We start from the raw sequence: 21,862 nt of genomic DNA, 5'->3' as shown, positions 1-21,862 counted from the left end.
GAGTTGTTATACCTAAAGTTGTTGATTAATATTGTGTATTAACAAAACAGATTTTTTAAATTTCCTGGGGGCAATTCCTATGTAAAGAGTTAGTATTAGAGGAAAAGATATTCATAATAAGTGAATATTTCCTAGAAGAGTATTTAATAAAACAGTGAAACAATTATATAGTTATATATAAAATCATACATTATATATTATTGTATAATTTACATAATATAGTTTTAATATTTATTTTGTTTAAAATAAAAATTAATTCTTCTGATACTCAATATATATATCTATATTTTTCTTCACTAAAGAATATATAAGGAGGAGTAAGAAATATAAGGAAGATTTAAAAAAGGAGGTTCTGCTGAAATTTCCTTCTAGCTTATCTTCTTTTTCATTCTCTCGTCAAAAATATGATAGCAAAAGTGACCTTAAATGTATTTTTCTTACATATCATTGAGACATGCGTATCACTTTGAACTCGTGAGTACCAAGAGAGCAGTCAGGGTTGAAATAGTGAAATAGCCTACCAAGGAGCTCAGCTATCTTTCTATATCTGGGAAAAAGTATATCATCATTTTAAAATTCAGAAGTATACAGCAAACCCTCCATCATCCAATATGACACAAAACATTCATTGTCCATATTTATAAAATCGTCTACTGGTTGTGTGTTTAAAGAATACACTCAGTAAGTTTTAATCATTGTTTACATTAAAATAATCTTATTCAGAAGAGAATATATTTATTTACTTCAAGTACATGACAAATTTGGAGTTCCATCTAGTGAGAACTGGGTTCTAAAGGATAATCTGTTGAAATAAAAAGAGAAGCAAACACTTTAAAGTCATGATGTGACCCTCCATGGATCATTGATATTTAAAACAGTAAGTTGGTCTTAGAATACAAAGGTTTGCTGGATAAAGCTCTAGGCTAAAGTAGAAAATTAAAATCCAGTTTTCTTAATAGCTTCTACACTCTTCTGAAAATATTCATTGTCCCCAAATACTTCATCAAGAAGTATTATATTTTTATAATTTTTATCTCCCTTAAAACTTTCACTATAATTTTTCTCAGATGCTTGCCATTTAAGCTTGTCTCTAAGAGCAAGTAATCTCCAATTTCTAATTGTGACAATAAGCCTCTTAAAAACATTAAGCTTTAGCCTTTATTCACATGTGCATTAAAACTTTGGGTCATAAATCTGTAAATGTGTGAAACACTCACCTGTATAGCATGTTTTTCTCCCTTGTCTTTGGAACAACAGGGCATTTAAATCAAATACAGCTGGGCACCGAGAATAGAGTATGCTGGGCAAACATATACTCCTATTAACGTAAATATATTCTTTGATGTTTCCTGCAAGCCCACATATTTATGAAAAGCAAGTAAACCCCATTTCTCCCTCAGAACACCCCTCGTGCTCTCAAAGCAACGGCCCTTAGCAACTGAATGTGGAGACAAGCAGAGATGAACAAAAGCCGTTGGGCTCCCGCTACTGAGAGAGTTACCTTCTCAGACCCTGACATTTTAAAGGCAACAAAAGAAGGTCACGCTGAGCGCTAGTTGTTTCTCAGGAAAAAAAAAAAAAAAAATGTGTAGAGTAAGGCAACTATTCTAGTCATCCCTAGGTAATGACCGCTTGATTTGCCTCATGTAATTCGTGAGTCTTTGAATTAAAACTGGTAGATATCAGGGATGTATACTTGGCCAAATCCCCAATTCAGACTCATTCTTCCTCCTGTGCCCCTCTCTGCATCCCAAGATGTGACCTAAGGGCTTTAGAATGCCCAATGCTGCAAGCTAAGCAGCTTCTCGTAAATCTCAATTGAACCAGCCCTTAGTCTACAAACACACCTCCACTCACTTTTCTTACACTAGCCCCAGCTGAAGGCGCTGTGGTAATCACCACATTTCACCGAGGTCTGGAAGCCAAGGTTTCCAGCAGGCCTGGGAAACCAGAAGAGGCCAGGCACACAGCAATTCATGACAATCAGACTGTAAGCAGTCAGCTCGATTCGAGGTGTTGTGAAGATCTTTTCCCAGCATTTTTTGTTACACTCTGTCCCCGGATTAAGCCAAGACCCTCCGAGTAGAGATATTTTCTGGAACCCAGCCCGCATGAGACTCGAAAGCAAGAGGCAGGGAGCCGGGCCAACTTGCCGGCTCCTGGCAGGGTTGAGTTTTCAGTGGCTACAGGTTGCCTAAGACCAGGATACCAGCTCCCGCGTTCGGAAGGCGCTGGTGCGCTGGGGAGACTGGGGGTGGGGATACCGGAAGACTGAGGGAGGGAGAGGGGAATCCCAAAGAGGCCCCATGCAGGCGAGAAGACGGGGAGATCCAAGGGTGCATCTCCCAACAGTGACCCACACAGACCTTGGCGTCGCAACCTGCGCTTCTTGAGGCCGAAGATGCGCACTTTGGAGAAGATATCCACCAGGTTGCCGTTGCAGAGCCCGCGGTTCTTGCTGGGGCTGCTCCGCCTCCTGCTGGCAGACGGCCGGTCCCAGTGTTGCTCCCGCGCTTGCCGCTTCTGGCGAATCAAGCCACTGGCGATGGCCGCAGCCATGGTGGCCCCGGAGCGGAGCGGGTCGGGGGGAGGGCAAGGCAGAGGGAAGAGGAGCTAGGGGCACGGGAGAGGGAAGGGGCGGTGCGGACCGCAGCTCGTCCTTAAGGAGTCAGGGGGAAGCCAGAAGGGTTGGGGAGAGGAGTAGGGATGCTCAGTCCCGACTAGGACCCATCGCTCTCTTCACAGAGCGCGTGGCCAGGCGCACAGAGGCGCCGGGTCGCGGTGGGGCGAGCCGGGGGAGCTCGAGGTCCTGTCCGCCGCCGCCCAGCCGCGTCGGAGCCGGGAGTAGGGTTGGAGCTGCGGGCGCTGCGGGTCACTGCGCGCCGCCGGAGCCCTTTCGCGGGCCGCCAACGCCACTCGCGCTGCCTTTTTGCCCGGCCCGCCTCCCGGGCAGGCGGTAGAGCTGGCCGCCTTTTCCCAGGGCACTGGTTGGAAAGCAGGTCCCGGCCGGGTCTCGGTGCGCCGTCCGTCAGTCCAGGGCGGGCTGGGCAGGACTCAGAGCCGGGCAGGAACTGCCCCCTGGCCGGTGCTGCCGCAGCCGCCGCCGCCCGCTCTTGGGTTCTGCCGGTGATTGTCAAGTGCTTTGGAAATCAGCATCTGGAGAGATCAATCTTCTTCTCGAAGATCTCTAATCAAAGCGCTTCATTCCTAACCCACCACAACCCCCTCACGTACCCCTCCTATGTCTCTCTTCAGAAAGAAAAAAAAAATGTATGTATATATAATTTTTTAAAATAATAATAATAAAGAAAACTAAAACGGATTGCAGGGGGTTGGGTGCTAAGAGGTTGAGCCAAAGCAGGTGGAATTGAAGGACTATCGTAGCTTTTTTTCTTAGATGAAACTCGCAGGTTTCCGAGGCGTCTGCAGCTTAGGATCTTAACGTGTCTCCCGGTCCAGAGAAACTCTCAGCTGCGGTTGGAGGGTGAGGTGGTTTCCGCCCTCCTGGCTAATTCCTTCAGCACCAAAGCCACCCCACCCTGGCAGGAGGGGGAAGAGGGAGGCTGGAAGGGAGGAGAGTGTGTCCTGAGGAGAGAGGCGTCTCCACTCCTTACCTAGTCCACCCAAACTTGCTGGATTCTCCCTTCTGCTGCCAGGAAGGGTACGCTTGTCATTTAAAAATGGTAACACAGAGCAAAAAGAAGGGAGGAAGAGAAGGTGAGAAGATGTGGTAAGGTAATGCGGGAAGAACCCCCCTTCCCAAATTTGTTCTCTAGCACTTGAAGGAGATGACAGCAGATGTAGCTGCTACAAAAACAGCAGCCGGATAGGATAAACACTCAACAGAATATTGAAGAAGTCACCACAGAAATATTAAGGGCGGAGCAGGGTGTCACGGTATTCCAGTGACAACAAAAAGCAGCCAGACTGAAGGACAGTCCAATCTGAGCTACAGTCTTTGATGTCCCTGGGTAGAGAAGCTCTGTCAGGGGGCAAAGCCATATGAACTGTCTGAAATTCAAGTACAACAGCTGCTGCCTCCTATTCTGAATTTCCTGTCTGTATTCCAACAGTGTTCTGTCTTGGATAAATGAAAACATGAAGGTCCAAGAGGAAGAGTATAAGTGAAGGGCACCCTAGGAAAGGAGGTTGAGCGAAAAAACAAACAAACAAACAAACAAAACAACAAAAAACACTTCACACTTGGATGATACATATCTGTGGTTTCTAGGATACATTCCCGGTGACAGAATTAAATACAGCTTTTGCTAGTGGCTTCTTACCTTTTCTTCCTCCCTTTTAGCTGTATTGCTTATCTTTACAGAAAGGTAAAGAAAAGAAATGCAAAAACTAGACTTCTCATAATCCATTGTGAAGGATGGAGGACAGAAGACTCATTTGGTAGTCAAGAGACTTGTAACAATCATTTCCCTAGTGACTGCTTTAGAGCTGGTAAGAGAGGAGAGGCACACTCCAAAAGCAGCCCAGGGAGCAGTTCTGACCCAACACACACTTTCTCTTTGTCTCAGAAATAATCAGTAAAGTACTACAAATACTTGCAACCAGGCCAGTGGGAGAAGTTCAGCCAGAGGCTGATTACAGAGAGGCTAGACACCTTCTGCTCTACAGAACTTATCCAAAACCGCTCCATGTGAGCAATTGCTGCTTGGCTATTTGCTCCATTCACTCCATATTTGCTAACAAGTCCCCTTTAGGGAAGATAATTTAATCTAAAGGGGGAGGGTGTATAGATTTGGGTCCAAAGTAGATATCATTGGCTTTAGTATGATCACATTTAACATTAAAGAACATGTGCTGTTAGCTCATTTTCACTACCTTGTTATGTTATATCTACAAAATAACCACAATTATTTAAAGGACTAGATGGGAGTAATTTTGCCAGAAATTTAAAAACCCTAATCACCCATGAGATAGTAAAAGTGAAGAAAAGGGGTGGTGTTAACTATTTTGCTCTATCTCTACTTCTTTATTTTCTGTTGTAAATGCCTTTTTTTCTTACGTTTTTTTCTAAGTGTGTATTTATGTTGTGTTGCCATGCTCCTGCATAAAAAAGGAAGGTCATTCTACAGAGATGGCTACATCTATTAAAAGACGATTAAAGTGTCTTTTAAAAAATCAACCAAAATTAACAAGTAAGAGTAGCTACTCCTGACTTCCATTACTGAAGAGAGGCCATTTGGACATTTCAGTTGTTATCAAAATATTAAGTATTTTGGCCTCATAAATGTAGTCAACTCCTTCACTCAATATAATCCTAGTTTGTTTTGCAACGTTTTTTTGTCTTTATATGTGTCTATTATATTAATTTGAAGAGTGAGATTATGCTTTGTATTATTATGACTGTTATTTTCTTTCCAGGCATTTTCTTATACTGCAGTCTTTCCTCCAATTCCTTAGTTGGGATAATTGGGGAGGTCGGTTTTTTGGCTCCTCTGTTCGGCTACCTACAGACAAGGCTGCGAATCAGCACCGCGGACAGGGATCCTGCCCTGGCAGCCGCTCTCAGAGCGGAAGCAAGTTCCCTTGAGTGCAGAAGAGCTAGCTGTGTCTCTGAAACTCTCTTTCCTCCCTTAAAAGCAGTTTTCCACCTTTTTTAATTTTTATTTTTTCCAAGGTGGAAAGAAAATTAATCCTCACAGCTTCCACTGACTGACATTAATAACACACATCTTGGAGCATAAAGCCTTTCAGCTTTTTGATAACCGGAAAATACTCTTTCCTAATGCATTCAGACCCCTGGCGCAGTGCCTGAAAAAGCGGACTCCTGTCTCAGGGCTCCTATTCGGGCTGTGAATTTCACAAAACAAGCAGTAGTTTCTATCTTATGTGTTTTTCCTGTTTTAAGAAAGCTTGGGGTGGGGGCAGCATTGGTATAATCAAGGGTTTTTAGCCTAATCCCTGTGTTTCCCTTTTACCTTCCCAAAACGCCGTTTAGTTGTTTACAGACAGAGGTAAGCGAAAGAAAACGCAAGAGAGCCATCTGCTGTCTTAAGCTGTGATAAAAGCCATGTGCAAAACTACAGTGAAAAATCGTTCTGGGCGGGTGAACACAATTCCACATTTTACTGTAATTCAGAAAATAATTTCTAACTCATGAGAAGCTCCTCGCAGTTGTTAATTTCACCTTTGACTTTATAAAAATGAAAAATGAAGTACTGCCCAGGTAAAGTAGCTCCCGACCAATCAGTTATAAGTCTGGACTCTGATTTCAGACAGTCTTGGTTCATCTCTTGATTCTGCTACTTCCTGGCTATATAATGACCTTAAGCAAGTTGCCTTATTCCCTCTCAGCTTCAATTTTCTCATCTCTAAAATTGAGGTGATAAGAGAATCTCCTTTTCACTCTTTTGAGATGAAATTTAGTAAATGAATGTAAAGATCCTAATACAGTGTCTGACACATTAGTGTTCAAAAATGAGAGCTATTATTTTCGTTATCTTCCAGATCACGTGCTTCTATCTTGTAAATTCTTTTCCAATTTTCGTATTTTTTCAGTATCAAAATATGTGTATTTCTATGTATATTTCTTCACTTAAAAAGATATATGGCAAGATTTTTTTAAATCAGAAACACAAAAATTATTTTGTTTTGTTGAAATAAGTTAAATTTCAAACCTTAATTTGTAACTGAATAAATTTGCGAATTTAGCTCTGTAATCCTATTTCCCTACTCACTGAATACTGATAATAAAAACATTTTCCTTCTTTCCAGAGATTAATATGTGTGCCTATGAGAAAATAGGTCTAAATTGTAAGGTACCATGAAAGCATTAGTTCATTGGAAGCTGACTATTCAACTACTTTCCTGTGCTTTCAGTTCTTCTGAAAATATCATGCTCCCTTTGGCCCCTCTACTTTGCATATATTGTTCCTTTTGCCTGGAACATTTTTTATGGCTGCTTGCCCATACTCCTCTTGGTAACATAAAACAGTGGTTAAAATCACAATTGGAGTAAGGCAATTATAGGCTTGACTGTGTGTCCTTGAGCGATTCATTTAAACCTCTCTAAGTCTCCATTTCCTCTTTTATAAAACAATCATAATAATATAATAAGGTTATTATGAGGATTAAATGAGAACATGTATGTAAAATACTTAAAGTAGTTCCTGACATATAATACTAATATAATAAATGGTGCCTATTGGCAATCACTTAACTCATCACTCAGGTCTGCATTTCTTCAATGACCAATTCCCATGTTGACATCTCTATGAATATGTCTAGTGAGCATCTCATGGCCAAGATTAAACTCTCATTCTTCCTCTCAAACCTAGTCTTCTTCAATCTTCCCAATCTTTGAAATGGCAAATTCCTCAGGTCAAAAACTTTGACATCATACTAATCTCATTTCTTTCTTTACTACCTCATACATAATATATATGATTACTTCTCACTCTCTCCACTGCTACCTACCACTATTGTCTTTTTAACGATTACAATAGCTACTTGATTAGTCCTTTGGGATCCATTTTTGCTCTTCTTTGATATGCCCTCAACACTGTGGCTGAAGTGTTAAAAGTGTAAATTAGATTATAACATGCCCCTGCTCAAAATCCTACACACCTTAAGAGAAACCAAAGTCCTCATGGTGCTTACAATACCCAGTATAATTTGTATCCCATAACTGCCTTCATTTGTTATCTGATATCATCTCTACTTCTTTCTTTTCATTGTACAGTTGTTTCTCTACCACCTGGCATACCCCTGGCAGAAGTTTTACCCTTGCTCTTCCATCTGACTCTCTCACCTCCTTCAACTCTTTGCTCACATATTATCTTCTCAGTCAAAGTATTCTCTAACAAATTTATTTAAAATCACGACCTTCAAACATAGTCAATCCCTTCTCCCTTTCCTGCTTTATGGTTCTACATAGCATTTACAGCTTTTCAAAATTCTATGTTTTCCTTATTTGTTTGCACTATCCTCCTCCTTTAAAATTTAAGCCAATGAAAGAACAGATTTTGTCTTATTTTTCTACTGCCACATATCCAGTACTTAAAATGGTACTAGAGTAGGCACTCAATAAATATTTGTTTATTGAAAGGATTAATGTTACATACATAGACATAGACAGTTAATACCAAATAAGAGGAACAGAAAATCTTGCTTAGCCCAGTCTTTCAAGGATGAATTATCTTATGGTACTTGAACTCTTTAAGCACCAAGGCATCTAAAATTTTATTTGGATTGCACACAATATCAACACCATATTCAGGATCTACAGAGAATACTTTAGCTTCTGCTTGATGACTAAGGCTCAACCTAACACAACATGCAGCTTGAGTTCTGAATTCCAACAGTGATACCCTTGGGGCTTACTGAAGGATGCCAGACTAAGTCCACCTGAATTGGAGAGGACTATACCACTGATCTTAGTGACTCATCCTGCCTACACCCTGTTTTCTCCCTTGCTTTCAGGTCGCCAATTGACAATTTGCCCCTTCTCAAATTTGTTACATCAAATCCATCATTAATTGGAAACTAGATTAACATATTTGTTAGAATTGTCTATAAATATAAAAGTAAATGAAGTCTAAGGGGGGGGGGACATAAATGAAATATGGTCTTATTGACATTGATTTAATTATTGAAGAAGCCTTTCCCCCTTGCCTTCTGAGTTTTTATGTTCTAGGTGATTTTGTTGCAGAGATTGCTTAAGTTCAAAATAGATAAGTTTATGCATGGCTTACCAGAAAATATACATAATTTTGTGTTTATTTCAACTTAAACAAAAAATCCAAAGAACATATTTTTTAACATTGATATTTATATGAAATGGTATCAATTTTTATTTTTTCACAAAGTAACAATATGCCTATTTTTCTTTCTGCCATTGCCACAGTCATTATTTAAACTTAATAACCAAGTTCATTAAATCTAAGAAATTATTTATTTTAAGATGCATTATTATTTAAGTATGACAAGGAAAGGGAAAAACTCATTTTATTAAACTATGCAATGCCATAGATTATAAGACATACACAAATTTCGGAGATGTTTATACATAAGATATATTTTCATCTTAGAATTAGTGAAATGTGGTATAATGAAATTATATAAGTATAAATGAGAGTTGCACTCTTATTAACTCTGTCATATTCTACTTTGCTTAGACATCACACGCCTTTTGGTTAGAAAAGATTTTAATTGCCTCAGAGCACCTGTGTTCAGAAACAACTTTAGTTTTGTTGTTGTCGCTGTTGTTGTTTTAATTCCTTTATCTCCCAGTGGCTCTAAATAGGAGGGATACATAGGGTGGAAACAAATATTCCCCCAAATGTATCCTGTTTACTTATTTGATAATATCCACACAGAGCGACTCATCCTATTTTGTCACATGGTCTCCATTGTGAACCAATCATTTTTGAACACTTTAAACGTCTTCTAAATTAAGGATAAAATATGAGGGTCCAACATATTTTTCACCACAAAAAAATTATCGTAAGCTAATTTAGCATGAGCTAGAGTAGAGTTTAAAAGGATATGTTGGTATTTATGTTTTTATCTTTTGTTCTGGATAAATGGGTTCTATTTGAAAATGTATAATTCTGAGAATGTAGGCAACCTACTCATTACAGTTCAAGTTCAAATAATATATTTTGTATTTTTCTGTGGTAGTATCATTGATCTTTAGATTTAAAAGATAATCTATATGTTAAAGTACTTCATATTAGATTTTGACATGTGATTGCAGACTCAAAAATTAAGTCTTGTTGATTGATTTTGCTGACTATATTTATTTCTAGTAGGCAACAGATTTCTATTAAAAAAGAAAAACCTGGAAGGAATTTCACTGTTGCTTAATATTTTGATTCAATAAAGAAAAAAGCAGAAACTATTGATACCAAAAACTTGTGAACATTCTTCCCTATAGAAGCAATACCAGATTGATACTAGCAGATGGTTTAGCTTTACAAATCATGTATTTTTTTAACCTAGCTAATATGTTAGAAAAAAATATTCTTAGTGCCTTCCAGCCTTCTATGTTAAAAGGAAATCAAAATGTACATAACATTCATTTCAGAGCTGTGAATATTGACTTAACTTTCCTTATTCTATATCAGTAGTAGGAGATGATAACATCTATTTTAATGATATATCAGTGAATTAATTTTTAAAAATACTATTGAATATCAACAGAAAAAAATATTATGCAATTTTGAAAAAATTGAGAAACTAATGTTCATTTATAATCTCAATTCAAAGATTCTGTGTACATATGATATAATCTTATCTACATTTAATATGTGATCCATTTCTCTTTAATAATTACTAAAATCATCACATACATAACAATTAATCGTTCTAGATTATGTTCTTTGTATTTAGTATATATGAGTTAAATATTTACATAAACATGTGTATCTGCACACATGCACGCACACTCACATACACACATGTATACACCAAAATACATAACTAAATTCCTAACCCTGGCAAAGATAATTGTGAAATATTACTGATTTCCAAAGAGACAAGACTTAAAATTCAAGTCTCTTAGAAAGACCACCAATTCAAGACTCTTAGAAAACTATTTTCATTGCTGCCAGGGGAATAATAAGATTTAATTTTTCAGTTCTTATGTACTAAGCTCAGCAACATGTCATCAATTTATAATAATATTTCATAATTAAAGTGTCTGATCTGAAAGTCCATTAGAAACTACTATATTTTACACATCTCTGAAAACTTTTTACAACTCAGAGATCACTTCCCTCTAAACTCTTGGACCAATCCTTGTCTTAGTGCTCAGTTTTAGGAAGTCTAGCTAAATATCTTAAGCCTTAGGTTTCTGGAAAAGTTGCTATTAATCTGCTTCTAATCTTGTAATCTACTTCTAAAAGATGTATGAGAAAGTAAATTCCAAAGTGCAGTGTACTTAAGAAATGGCATCATTATAAATTAATGCCATATTCATGAGCCTAGTCCCTACTTTGTATATAAAAACTGAAAAATTAGATCCTTAAATTATTCCCCTGAGTCCCAGGAACCTACAAATTACCACAAATTTAGTTGCTTAAAAGAACACATTTATTCTCTCAGAGTTCTGAAGGTACGAAGTCCCAAATCAGCTTCACTGGGTTTTAGTCATAGTATCTACAGAGCTAGTTCCTTCTCAAAGCTCTGAGGAAAGAAACTGCTTGCTATTTTTTCCCCCTTTTAGAAGCCAACTTCATTCCATGGCTCGTGGTCTTTTCCTTGCATCATTCCAACCTCTTGCTTCTGTTGTCATATCTCCTACTACTGATTCTCATCCTCCTGATTCTCTCATAAGAATCCTGGTAATTACATGGGACTCACCCAAATAATCTAGGATAGTCTCTCTATCTCAAAACCTCTAATTTAATCACATCTGCAAAGTCTTTTTCATCATGTAAACTAACATATTCATAGGTTGCATGGATTAGAACTTGGACATCTTTTGGATGGAGGAGGGGGGGCAGTATTATTTGGTCTACTATGCCTACCCTAATATCTAAAGCACATGGAAATAGAGCTGCCTCACACTTGACAATTATCCATCCAACCCCACTACCATGGACAGGATAACTGCTCCAGAATGCCAGTTTTTAAATTAGAGTCATATTTCATACAAATATAATATTTTTAACACCAGCTGTTTACTTAATTAAATCTCTGATGATTGCCTGCTTCTATACCCCCTTGCTTTACTCCCTGGTCAGAATGATGTCTTATTTTTGGCTGGGTCTCTCTGATACCACCTGCTTACCTGAATTTCTTATTACTTTAATTATTGCATCCCTCAGAAAAAAACCTACAGCAATTCCCAGCAAATGTGGAAACAGATCCATTTTGCTTGCTCCTTTGTGGGTCATGAGGATGCATTTTCTGAGTCCCACATAAATCCATAAAGAATTTAATTTCTTGAGTTTATAACACGCCTTTCATGAGATTTAGAGCCACTGAATCGAACGGAATAAAACTAAAGCTAGGCATGTGATGCTCTACAATATCTACAATATGCGATTTGGGGCCCAAGGCTATCACCAAATGAAGGAAATACATTCTGAAAGTCTTATTTTCCCCATTCTACTTTCATTTTTATATAACTGAATAGCTGTGTGGGCAATAGATAATTGTCATTTCCTTTTAGAAATTTAGACTAGCTCCTTAAGTAACAATTTGCCTTAACTGTAGACTTGACACTAACTACAAATGAAAGGTATCATTCAACTCAAAGATTTTTAAAAGAATCAGAAATATTTTTCACTGAATTTGATGTGGAAAAATGAAGAGGCATCTCAGAAAGAGAATGATGTCAGGCAGAACACCATGGGGAGTTTTAAATAAACAAATTTTAGGGCCCTGCTCTCTAAATTTCTCTTTGCTCATTCATTTGCCCCTTTTGCCCTTTTATGCACTTACTTTACCTTCTAAGTTCATACAGAGATATGAAACTGGTTTCCAGAGAGTACCCAGAAGTTGCAAGAAATCTTTGGGTGTGAGTCAATGATAGCAGGTATTCAATTTTGCAAATATATATAGATATATCTACATATAGATAGAAACATAAATTTGAAACACTAAGACACATCAATACATAGATCTCTCCCTAATTGGCATGAATAAACTATCCAGACAGAGCTATTCTTCCCCCCGCTACCTAATTGATGCAGTCAGCTGGGCTAAAGAGAAGACACCTCTGGCCATGCTCACAGGCTTGTGTTCATCTCTCCATAAAATGAGCTTAGTGATCCTCTCACTAGATTTAGTTCCAGCAGGACAATTATCAGAGGTAGTTTATATTAGAGATTTTTGACTACATATAGGAGATGGCACTTTAACATATCTTTATATTATAAAGTTTCAAGTTTAACCCTTAGTTAAACCCTGCTACAAGAGTCAGAGCAGATACTCAAGTGCTGCTTTTTATCCGCGTTAGCAGGGATAAATCAGGTGTCCTAATTCTAAGACCTTTGTTGTAGCTTCCATTTCGTGACTGTGAAGTGCTCCTATAGGTGCCCTTTGAAGGGATATTCTACCTTCCCTCAGTAAATTCATGCTCATGGACCCTCAGCTTCTTGAGCTCCTGGGAGGAAAGTTCCCAGGGGGAAGATCTGTTTGGCTCCTAACCACTCCTAGCCACCTCAAAGCAGAGCTCCTGACCTCAGGGGTTCTACCTCCAAGGCCCAAGCACACACTGACACACCTTAAGTAGTACTCAATTATTGGTAGTGGACAGAAGGAAGAGAATAAGAAAGGAATAGCCTCCAGTCCTGGACTCGTGATCTTTTTCATTCTTCATCCAACAGTAAAACATACGTATCCAGAATCCCATTCACCAGATAACACTGAAACTTTTCACAGGATGTGAAAAAAAAAAAAAAAAAAAAAGCTTTCCCTAAAAGAAGCTACTCTTGCTCTTAAGGTATTAAGAGAGGCTGAGGGGCAGAGGCAAGTGGGGGGGGGTGGTCTTCAGACTCTCTGACTTTTGATAATTTCAATAAACAGGAAAAATGACTGTGTGAATCAGGATCATATTTTATTACTCAATTCTAATTATTTATGGATTTGAACTGAAATCTTAAATTGTTACATTATATCATTATTTCCTATCTTTAAAAATTAGAACAAGAGTAACATTGGCAACGATCTAGTCTAATAACCACACTTTACTGATCAATAAATTCAACCCCAAGGAGATTAACTAATTTACGAAGTTAATTAATAAGCTAACTGAAAGCAGTTCCCGACCTGGATTCCATATCCGCCGATGTCGTGTGCCAGGAATCTCTTGCCTACACCTCTCTACTGAGAAGAACAAAGCTACACTGGAGAAGAGTGCCCATTATATTGTCCCCACAGCAGTTCTGCAACACAACTCTCTCTTCTCCCTTCTTGTTTAGCTCAGCTCTTTTGTTTTCTATGTAGAAATACATACTGTTCTTAAATAATCTGAATTCCCTATGACTTATTGCTTCTGACATTTGCAAAACAGACTCTCCATCAATATATTCATAGAAAGATAATTTACATAAAAGCATATATCTTAGTTTACATGACCAACTTTCATTCATTAATTCACTCAATTAACAAATCTATTGAGCACTAACTCTCCATCACGATGCTTGACTCAGTATTCAGACATTAAAGTGATTCTACCCTTAAGCAGCTCAGAATATAGAGGAAGACAGCTGCATATGTATGTGGGACTAAGTGTTAGAGATGTGGAATGTAAAACTTGCACAAGAAGAGTGAAAAGAGGAGTCATTTCTACCTGGTGTACATCAGGAAATGTTGTGCAGGACACAGTGACACTTTAAGCTGAGATTTAAAAGATGGGAGGTATTAACCAGGTAGACAAGGAGAGCATGCGAATTCCAGAGATAAAATATCAAATGAGAGAAATTCCAAGTTAAGACGCAGCTTAAAATGTGAAGTTAAGTGAAAACAGTCTCATATACCATAAGCACCCAATCTGTGCTGGGGAAGAGAGTACAGAGAGCCTCAGCGGGTGACCATATTAGGAGTCATAGCCATTTGAAGAACTTTGCACCAGGTTTAGAACCAGCTGAGGAAATAAATATGTAATAATTCATGGAGACATGATTTTCCATATAATTCTGCAGTATGATCCACTTACTTGTCTAGGTATTTTCATGTCATCTCACTATTCTGCTGTCCTTTCCCCATACATTTCTATTAATCTGACAGGCGGTGTCACTGGGGTTAAACAATGTACATAAAATAGGATATATATGTGATATATGTCATTAATATACATATACATAAAAAACATATTGAAGAGCAGTATAAACAGTGTTTATCAGTGGGTAGTAGATTATAGCTGTTCATTCATTCATTCATTTGTTCTTCGTTCATTCTTTGTACTTTTCCTCCAATTTTCTACAAGGAACATGAGTTACCTTTATATTTATAAATACACATGTAAAGGAGAAAGTCTTTATGTTTAGCTGAGGAGCTAGCTGTGTATAGCCATTAGCTGATTAGATTATTCTTTCTTCTAAATTTTATATAGCCCTTTTATGCCTTCTAACATGAAAGCATATTTTATTTATACGATATCAAAAACCTTGCATTTAGAATTCTTAAACATCAAAATCTATCCCTTTCTCTTTCTGCTTTAAGAGATGTAAAATAGTGTACGGCCATGCTACCCTGAACAAGCCTGATCCCGTCTGATCGCCGAAGCCAAGCAGGGTTGGGCCTAGTTAGTACCTGGATGGCAGATCGCCTAGGAAGACCAGGTGCTGTAGGCATAAAAAATAAAAAAAAATAAGGGATTGTAAACTGACGAGGTCCTTGCAGTCTGTGAGGTCAACCAAGGGTTGCCTCATCTAAAAAAAAAAAAAAAAGAGAGAAAGAGATGTAAAATATTACATATCCAATAAGATCATTCAAAACAAACTAACAAATAAAATTAAAAACATCTTTTTCCTTAAAAAATCAAGGTTGCAATCTTTAAGACAACCTTTAAAATAGGTTTTTAGGGTGTGGATAACATAATTCATGGTTGAGAGTATTTACAAGGTTGATGTCATAAAGAGCAAAATTAATTTCCTGCAATAAACTATTGGTCTTTTTATGGCCATACCTTGTCTCCTAGGTCAACAGACCTGATTTTATTTATAATACAGTCATGTTCCCATATTCTAGTATTAATGTTTTGCTGCTAACTGCAGAAATTCATCTCTGTCACTGGGATACTCAGTTCTTATTATGCCCTCTGTGTGGTTATGCAATACACAGATTCTTTTTATCTTAAGAGAGACTTCGTCACTTGCAAATTTTCTTCATCAATTTTCCCAGCTAGTTAGGAACAGTTCGATTTCATTTTCTTCACTGAAGTAAATTATTTTATATTGTGACAGTACTTGCACGGTCAGTATAGATTAAAACACACACACACACACACACACACACACACACACACACACACAGAGTTAAATAAATATTGTTAAACCTTCTAGGTCTCTCAAGAAAAATAAAAATAACTGCTTCCAAACAGAGTTCCAGAGACTAGTTTGTTAAGTTTACATTTCTGCTTCTGCTCAGAATTTCCATAGAAAAGGACCTTATAATCGTCTAGTTCTATTTTGTTCTAACAAGGTCACTAAGAGGATGTTTGATTTCCATTTGAATTCTCCAATGATTTAGGACCCAATAGCTCCAGAGTCACCTCCCTTTTTGCATATGGCTCTAATTTTAGAAGGCTCTTGCCAGGATTGTCCTAAAGCTTGATTTTTGTATTGCCCACTGTAATAAAATCTTTCCCTATTCCACACGAAGTCTTTAAGTATTTTATTACAACATATACCTTCCCTATTTATTTCTGTCCTTCTAGTTTCAATACATTTAAATGACACTGACTCACTCATGAGAGTTATTGCCAAGGCCCAACAAAACCTGTGGGATTTTTCTGCTGGTGTCTGGAATTCAAATGAACCCTTTCACCCTCAACTTCTTTCCTCCCTTGCCCTTACCTTCCCGAATCCTTACATCTCACCCTCACGTCATCTTGGTTCTGAGTCTTAACACTCATTTTTTTCTAGGTCTTTCATTGGCAATTCAGTTAATAGTTTATACTCACTTTCCTCGGCACTTCTTCAGAATATACATTTTGATGTTTTTTTAGCTGCAACCATTGGGACCTCCAAATGACGTTGCATTCATCTTAATTCTTTTAAAACCTTTGGACTGGCTGCTTAACTTGCTCCTTTTCGTTAATGTTTGGAAGATGAGGGAGATTTTTAGCTTCACTAAATCAGGGACCTTGTCTGTTTTGTTCACTGTTCATTCAATATGCCTCAAGAGCCTAATGTCCCCCTGGGCCCCACAAGTGATTCGGTAACTAGTTGTTGCAGAACTTTGGAAGGTTGATTTCTTCTGGGTAAGCTGGACAGGGTGCTGATGGCCATGTTAAACCCTCAGATCAGAATTTCATACTGCAGAAACAAGTAGGGCAAATATCTCATTGGGTGTGTACCTTTCACTGGGCCAAATGACTGGGCTAAGTTGACACACCCTGAATTTTCCCAGTACACCCTAAGTATTCTTCACATTATTCTCTGTAATAAAGTAGCTTATTTTCTCCAGTAGAGATCCACAGCTCATTCTTTTTTTAAAAAAAGAATCTCTGCTTGTAGATATGTTCTAAGTAAGTATAAGAACCTTCTCTACAAGCTAAGATCAATTTTAAATATTAAAATATTATGTAAATGATCAGAATATTTCATTAAAATTAAGGGTATGTCTATTTAAAGATTTTGTAGAAATCTCTCATATGCTAACCTGTAGCCAGTCTTGCTCTGCAATTTTCTCAGCATATGAAAAACAAAACTCTTTAAAGAAAAACAGTCTGGTCCTTATTTCGAGCCCATTGGGAAAAAAAAGTGTGCTGTTCTTTCCATTAGTTTTTAAAAGGAAATCATAAATACATAAAATAGATAATATTATCACAGAATTTCATGAGAATAGTTATAAGAAAGCTTTGGTTCTTGGGTCTCATGTAACTACCAGCTGAGTTGACTTAGGCTATGTGTAAGTTTTCTAAAATAATTTTTTATAAATGAAGTTATTCGTCAATCAGTTGCCCTTACTCACTTTTTGTCAATCAGTTGCCCTTTCTTACTTTTGCTAAGCCTTTTTTTTTTAACTTTAATTATAGTGAATTAATGTTTTTTAAAAAAATAAAGCACTTAGGAAGATTTCTAAGGGCAAGAATAAGGTTTTAAAATCAGGTCAGGCCATTTTCTTTGGTCTCCGTGTTTTATACAGGAGACACAGTTAGAGGAAAGGGGAACCTCAATCAAATGACTTTAGATTCAGATTTGGTGAGGTCAAAAATAGAAGCAGAGGGGAAGATGGAAAAGTTACCCTGCTATAGCGATACCACTTCTGTTTCATTTTCCTTTTTTTATAAATAATTGTTCTGTTGCCTTAATTTTTTACTCTATCCATTCCCATCTCTCCTTATTAATTACAATATGGAAATGGCTAAATTATCATTAATAACATTGGTGCTATTTTACATATTTTCTTATTACTATTTTAAAATCTGAGTTAAAATATTATTATCCCTTAAAACATGTTCAAAAATAGATTACAACTAACCAAAATTAGTGATGTGTTTGTGGTCAGATGCCACGATCTACCCACCCACCTCTAAACTCTCATTATTCATAGAACAAATGCTTTTTAATAGCAATAAATAAGAAATTATTCACTACAAGATTGTCTTTTGTGAATACGCTTGTTTAATTAGATTGAATTAATGTTACTACTTATCTATGAGTGTATTTACATAATTAATTTCTGATTCTAATTATACATATTATTCTAATCTTTGCAATGCAAGCAACTGAATATTCATCTAAGTATTATTATTGCTTCCATGTGCATAATGTATATATATACATACATATGTATATATATATACATATCTATACATTTTGTTTGTTTTTACAATTATGACTCATTTTAATTTTACAACTAATTTACATTGGATTTTAATTGTTAGCAGAGCATGAAACTATAAATTTCCATATCCACCTTAGTCAATATTCTCGTGTTGACTTTTGTAATAACCAAAGTGAGATAAGAAACTTTTTAAGCACTTGCTAGTTTTAAACTTTTAATTTGCTTCATCACCACGGTAAGAAAGTATACTTTGAATAAGTCAGTGATACACAAGATAGAAGAACTCGATTTGATAAATAAATGTGTCTGATGCAATATCAGAAAGCAATTTCCAAGCTGCGGTGACATGTAATGGCAGCTAGTTCTTCAAAACAAAACAGAAGGAAGAAACCCAAATGTCTATCAACAGGGAAACGGAAAACAAACTGTGGTATATTCATACATTGTAGTACTACACTTAGGCAAAAAAAAAAAAAATATATATATATATACACATATATATATGCGTGCATATATATATATGTATGTATTTATAAAATCACTGCTACACAGAATAACCAAATAACCTCAAAAATACTACATTGAGCATTTAAGGAAGTCAGACACAAACACATACAATAATGATTCCATTTAAAAGTGGAATCTACTATCTAGAGATGCAGAGGGGTCTCTGTCTCTGAGATAGGAGGATTAACTAGAAAGGGACAAGAGGGAACTTTCTGGGGTGCTGGAAATATTCTTTGCCTTTATCTGGTTAAGAGTTACAGAGAATTCTTTATTTGACAAAATTATTGAGTTGTACATATAAAATATCTGCATTTTAATTTGTGTATGTTATATTTCTATTCTAGTCTATTCTAGAAAGCAAAATGAAAACTGCCCAGAAAGAATTGAAAAGAAATAAACCACAAGAGGTTTATGGGACTCTGATAGAATTATTTCAAGCTACAGAGACTGGGTCAGTGAAAATCCTAACAAGAATATTTCCACAAATATGGAAAACAAAACAATGGCCCAAATGTTCAATATACATTCCAACCTTCAAGAAAGGAGTTGCCAGAGAGTGCAGTAACTATAGTGCCATTGCTCTGATTTCCACAAAAATGCTCAAGGTGATGTAACAAAGCCTTGTACTTTCTATGGAACAAGAAATGCCAGATGTTCAATCTGGATTCAGAAAAGGAAGAGGCCCTTGAGATCTAACTGAGAGCATTTGCTGGATACTGGAATGCTCAAAGAATTTCACAGGAAGGTTAGTCTATGTTTTATAGACTACAGTAAAAAGCTTTTGTGTGGATCAAGAAAAGCTATGGGTGGCTCTGCAAAAAAAATGGGCGTGCCTCAGCACCTGATCATCCTGACGTGTAACCTGTATTGCAGGCAGAAAGCCACTGTCAGGACAGAATATGGAGAGACAGAATGGTTTCCTAAAGGCAAAGTGATAGACAAGGGTGCATTTTATCTCCCTATTGTTTAATCCGTATACAGAATATATCCTATGAAAAACTGGGCTAGACTCAGAGGGAGGAAGAGTGAAAATTGGCAGAATAATTATCAATAACGAGATATGTAGATGACACCATCTTACTGGCAGAAAGAACAATGTTCTGAAATGACTTCTGATGAAAGTGAAAAAAGGAAGTGCCAAATCAGGACTGCATTAGAATATCAAAAAGACAAAAATCATGACTACAGAAGCACACAACTTTACTACAGACAATGAAGACATTGAAATTGTTAAATATTTTGCTTACTTTTATTCCGTCATCTAATTCAAATGGAGATTGTGGCCAAGAAATGAAGGGAAGGTTGAGACTCAGAAAGGCAGCAATGGAAAAATTAGAAAAGCTCACCGAGAGCAAAGATGTGTCATTAGAGACCAAGGTTAAGATCATCCACACGCTCATACACCCAATTACTACCTATCGATGTGAAAGTTGGACAGTGAATGATGCTGATAGGAAAAAAAAAATGATTCATTTGAAATACGGTGTTGGAGAAGAGCTCAATGTATAAACTCTGGACTGTCAGAAAGATGAACGAGTGAGTTCCAGAGTAAATTAAGCCTGAAACATTGCTGAAAGCAAAAATGACAAAACTGAAGCTATCCTACTTTTAATACATCATGAGAAGGCAGGGTTCTTTGGAAGACAGTGATGCTGAGAAAAATGGAAGGCAGCAGGAAAAGGGAAAGACTAAATATTAGACGGACTGACTCCATAAAAGAAGCCACCGGCATGAGTCTACAGGAGCTGAGCAAGGCTGTTAAGAACAAGACATTGTGGACATTACTCTTTCATAGGGCTGCTAGGAGTCAGAGCCAACTCAACAGCATGGCATGTAACATGTACATGGGTTATACTTCAATAAAGTACTATTAGAAGAAAGCAAGAGCAAAAGCGCCTACTCAAATAAGACTGTAGCCCTGTTCATAATTATAGCATAGAGATTCTCTGAAAGTCCATACTGCCCTATACTCCGAACTTTCTCATTGCACCCTAAGTCATCTTCACATCACTTCTCCTTGATCTTCATTAAGACCCTCTGACAGTAGGTGGCAATTTGGGGAATATAATGTTCTCTTGATAGAGTGTTAAATGGTTGGGTAGTTCCACAGTCTAAACTGTTACAAAGGAAACTCGGTTTTAGATTTGTTTTATATTCATGGATATACCAAAGGACATTCTGGAGCTACAGATACAGTATACTAAAGTCAAAAAGAAAAAAGGAAAATAAAAGAAATGGCAATTATTCTCAGGAATACTGTTAATAAAACATTTCCCACTAAAGTTGAAATGATAACTGAAATTCATCTTTTTCTACAATTAGGCTTATGCAAATTGTGACTGATTTGCTGTGAAACCGATTTTCTTCTTTCAACCACTTCGGAATTGCATCCAGCAGCCTGTTGGTCCCCTGATATCCACTACAGAGAGGTCACTAACCAGGCAAGGTTGACCCGTCACATCCTACCAACAGTGCTGCTGCATGCTTCTTGGCCCTGATACCCAAGCCACCCCCAACTACAACCCCAATATGCACACAACATACATAAAAACCAGAATGCATAGACATCCATCCAGAAAATTGTCTCTTTTCCCCTACAGGTTGTGTGCGTGTGTGCGTGCACGCGCGTGCGCACGCGTGGCAACCCTTGGTTGACCTCACAGATTGCAAGGACCTCGTCAGTTTACAATCCCTTATTTTTTATGTCTACAGTACCTAGTCTTCTTAGGTGGTCTCTTATCCAAGTACTAACCAGGCCTGACCCTGCTTAGCTTCTGAGAACAGACAAGATCGGGCTTGTTCAGGGTAGCATGACCATAGACTCCACAGGTCCTCTAAGTAGTCATCTAACTACTGTGATCAGTTAATCTGAGAATGCATTAAATGCATTTTTTCCTCCTCGGGTAAGATGTTTTATTTATTAATAAAATAT

At 37.4% G+C, this 21,862-nt stretch overlaps 1 protein-coding gene and 2 pseudogenes across 2 annotated transcripts in view; 1 reads left to right on the top strand and 2 right to left on the bottom strand.

Moving 5' to 3' along the window:
- Window positions 1–21,862, bottom strand: part of FGF14 (fibroblast growth factor 14) — a 548,307-nt gene that overhangs the window by 160,384 nt on the left and 366,061 nt on the right. The window contains exon 1 of one of the 2 annotated variants that reach the window (XM_016123153.2): window positions 2,367–2,831. The exons of the other annotated variant lie outside the window; for it this stretch is intronic. Within the exon in view, the coding sequence (XP_015978639.1) occupies window positions 2,367–2,559 (193 nt within the window). The 5' untranslated portion in view covers window positions 2,560–2,831. Of the gene's footprint in view, window positions 1–2,366; window positions 2,832–21,862 lie in introns of those variants that run through there. 2 annotated transcript variants of the gene reach the window in all.
- LOC118609789 lies at window positions 15,145–15,263 on the top strand (annotated as a pseudogene).
- Window positions 21,634–21,752, bottom strand: LOC118609779 (annotated as a pseudogene).

Source organism: Rousettus aegyptiacus, unplaced genomic scaffold (genome assembly GCF_014176215.1).
Source record: "Rousettus aegyptiacus isolate mRouAeg1 unplaced genomic scaffold, mRouAeg1.p scaffold_m13_p_11, whole genome shotgun sequence".
NCBI classification, from domain to species: domain Eukaryota; kingdom Metazoa; phylum Chordata; class Mammalia; order Chiroptera; family Pteropodidae; genus Rousettus; species Rousettus aegyptiacus.
Note: the sequence above shows the minus strand (reverse complement) of the source record. Positions and strands in the feature narration are given on the sequence as shown.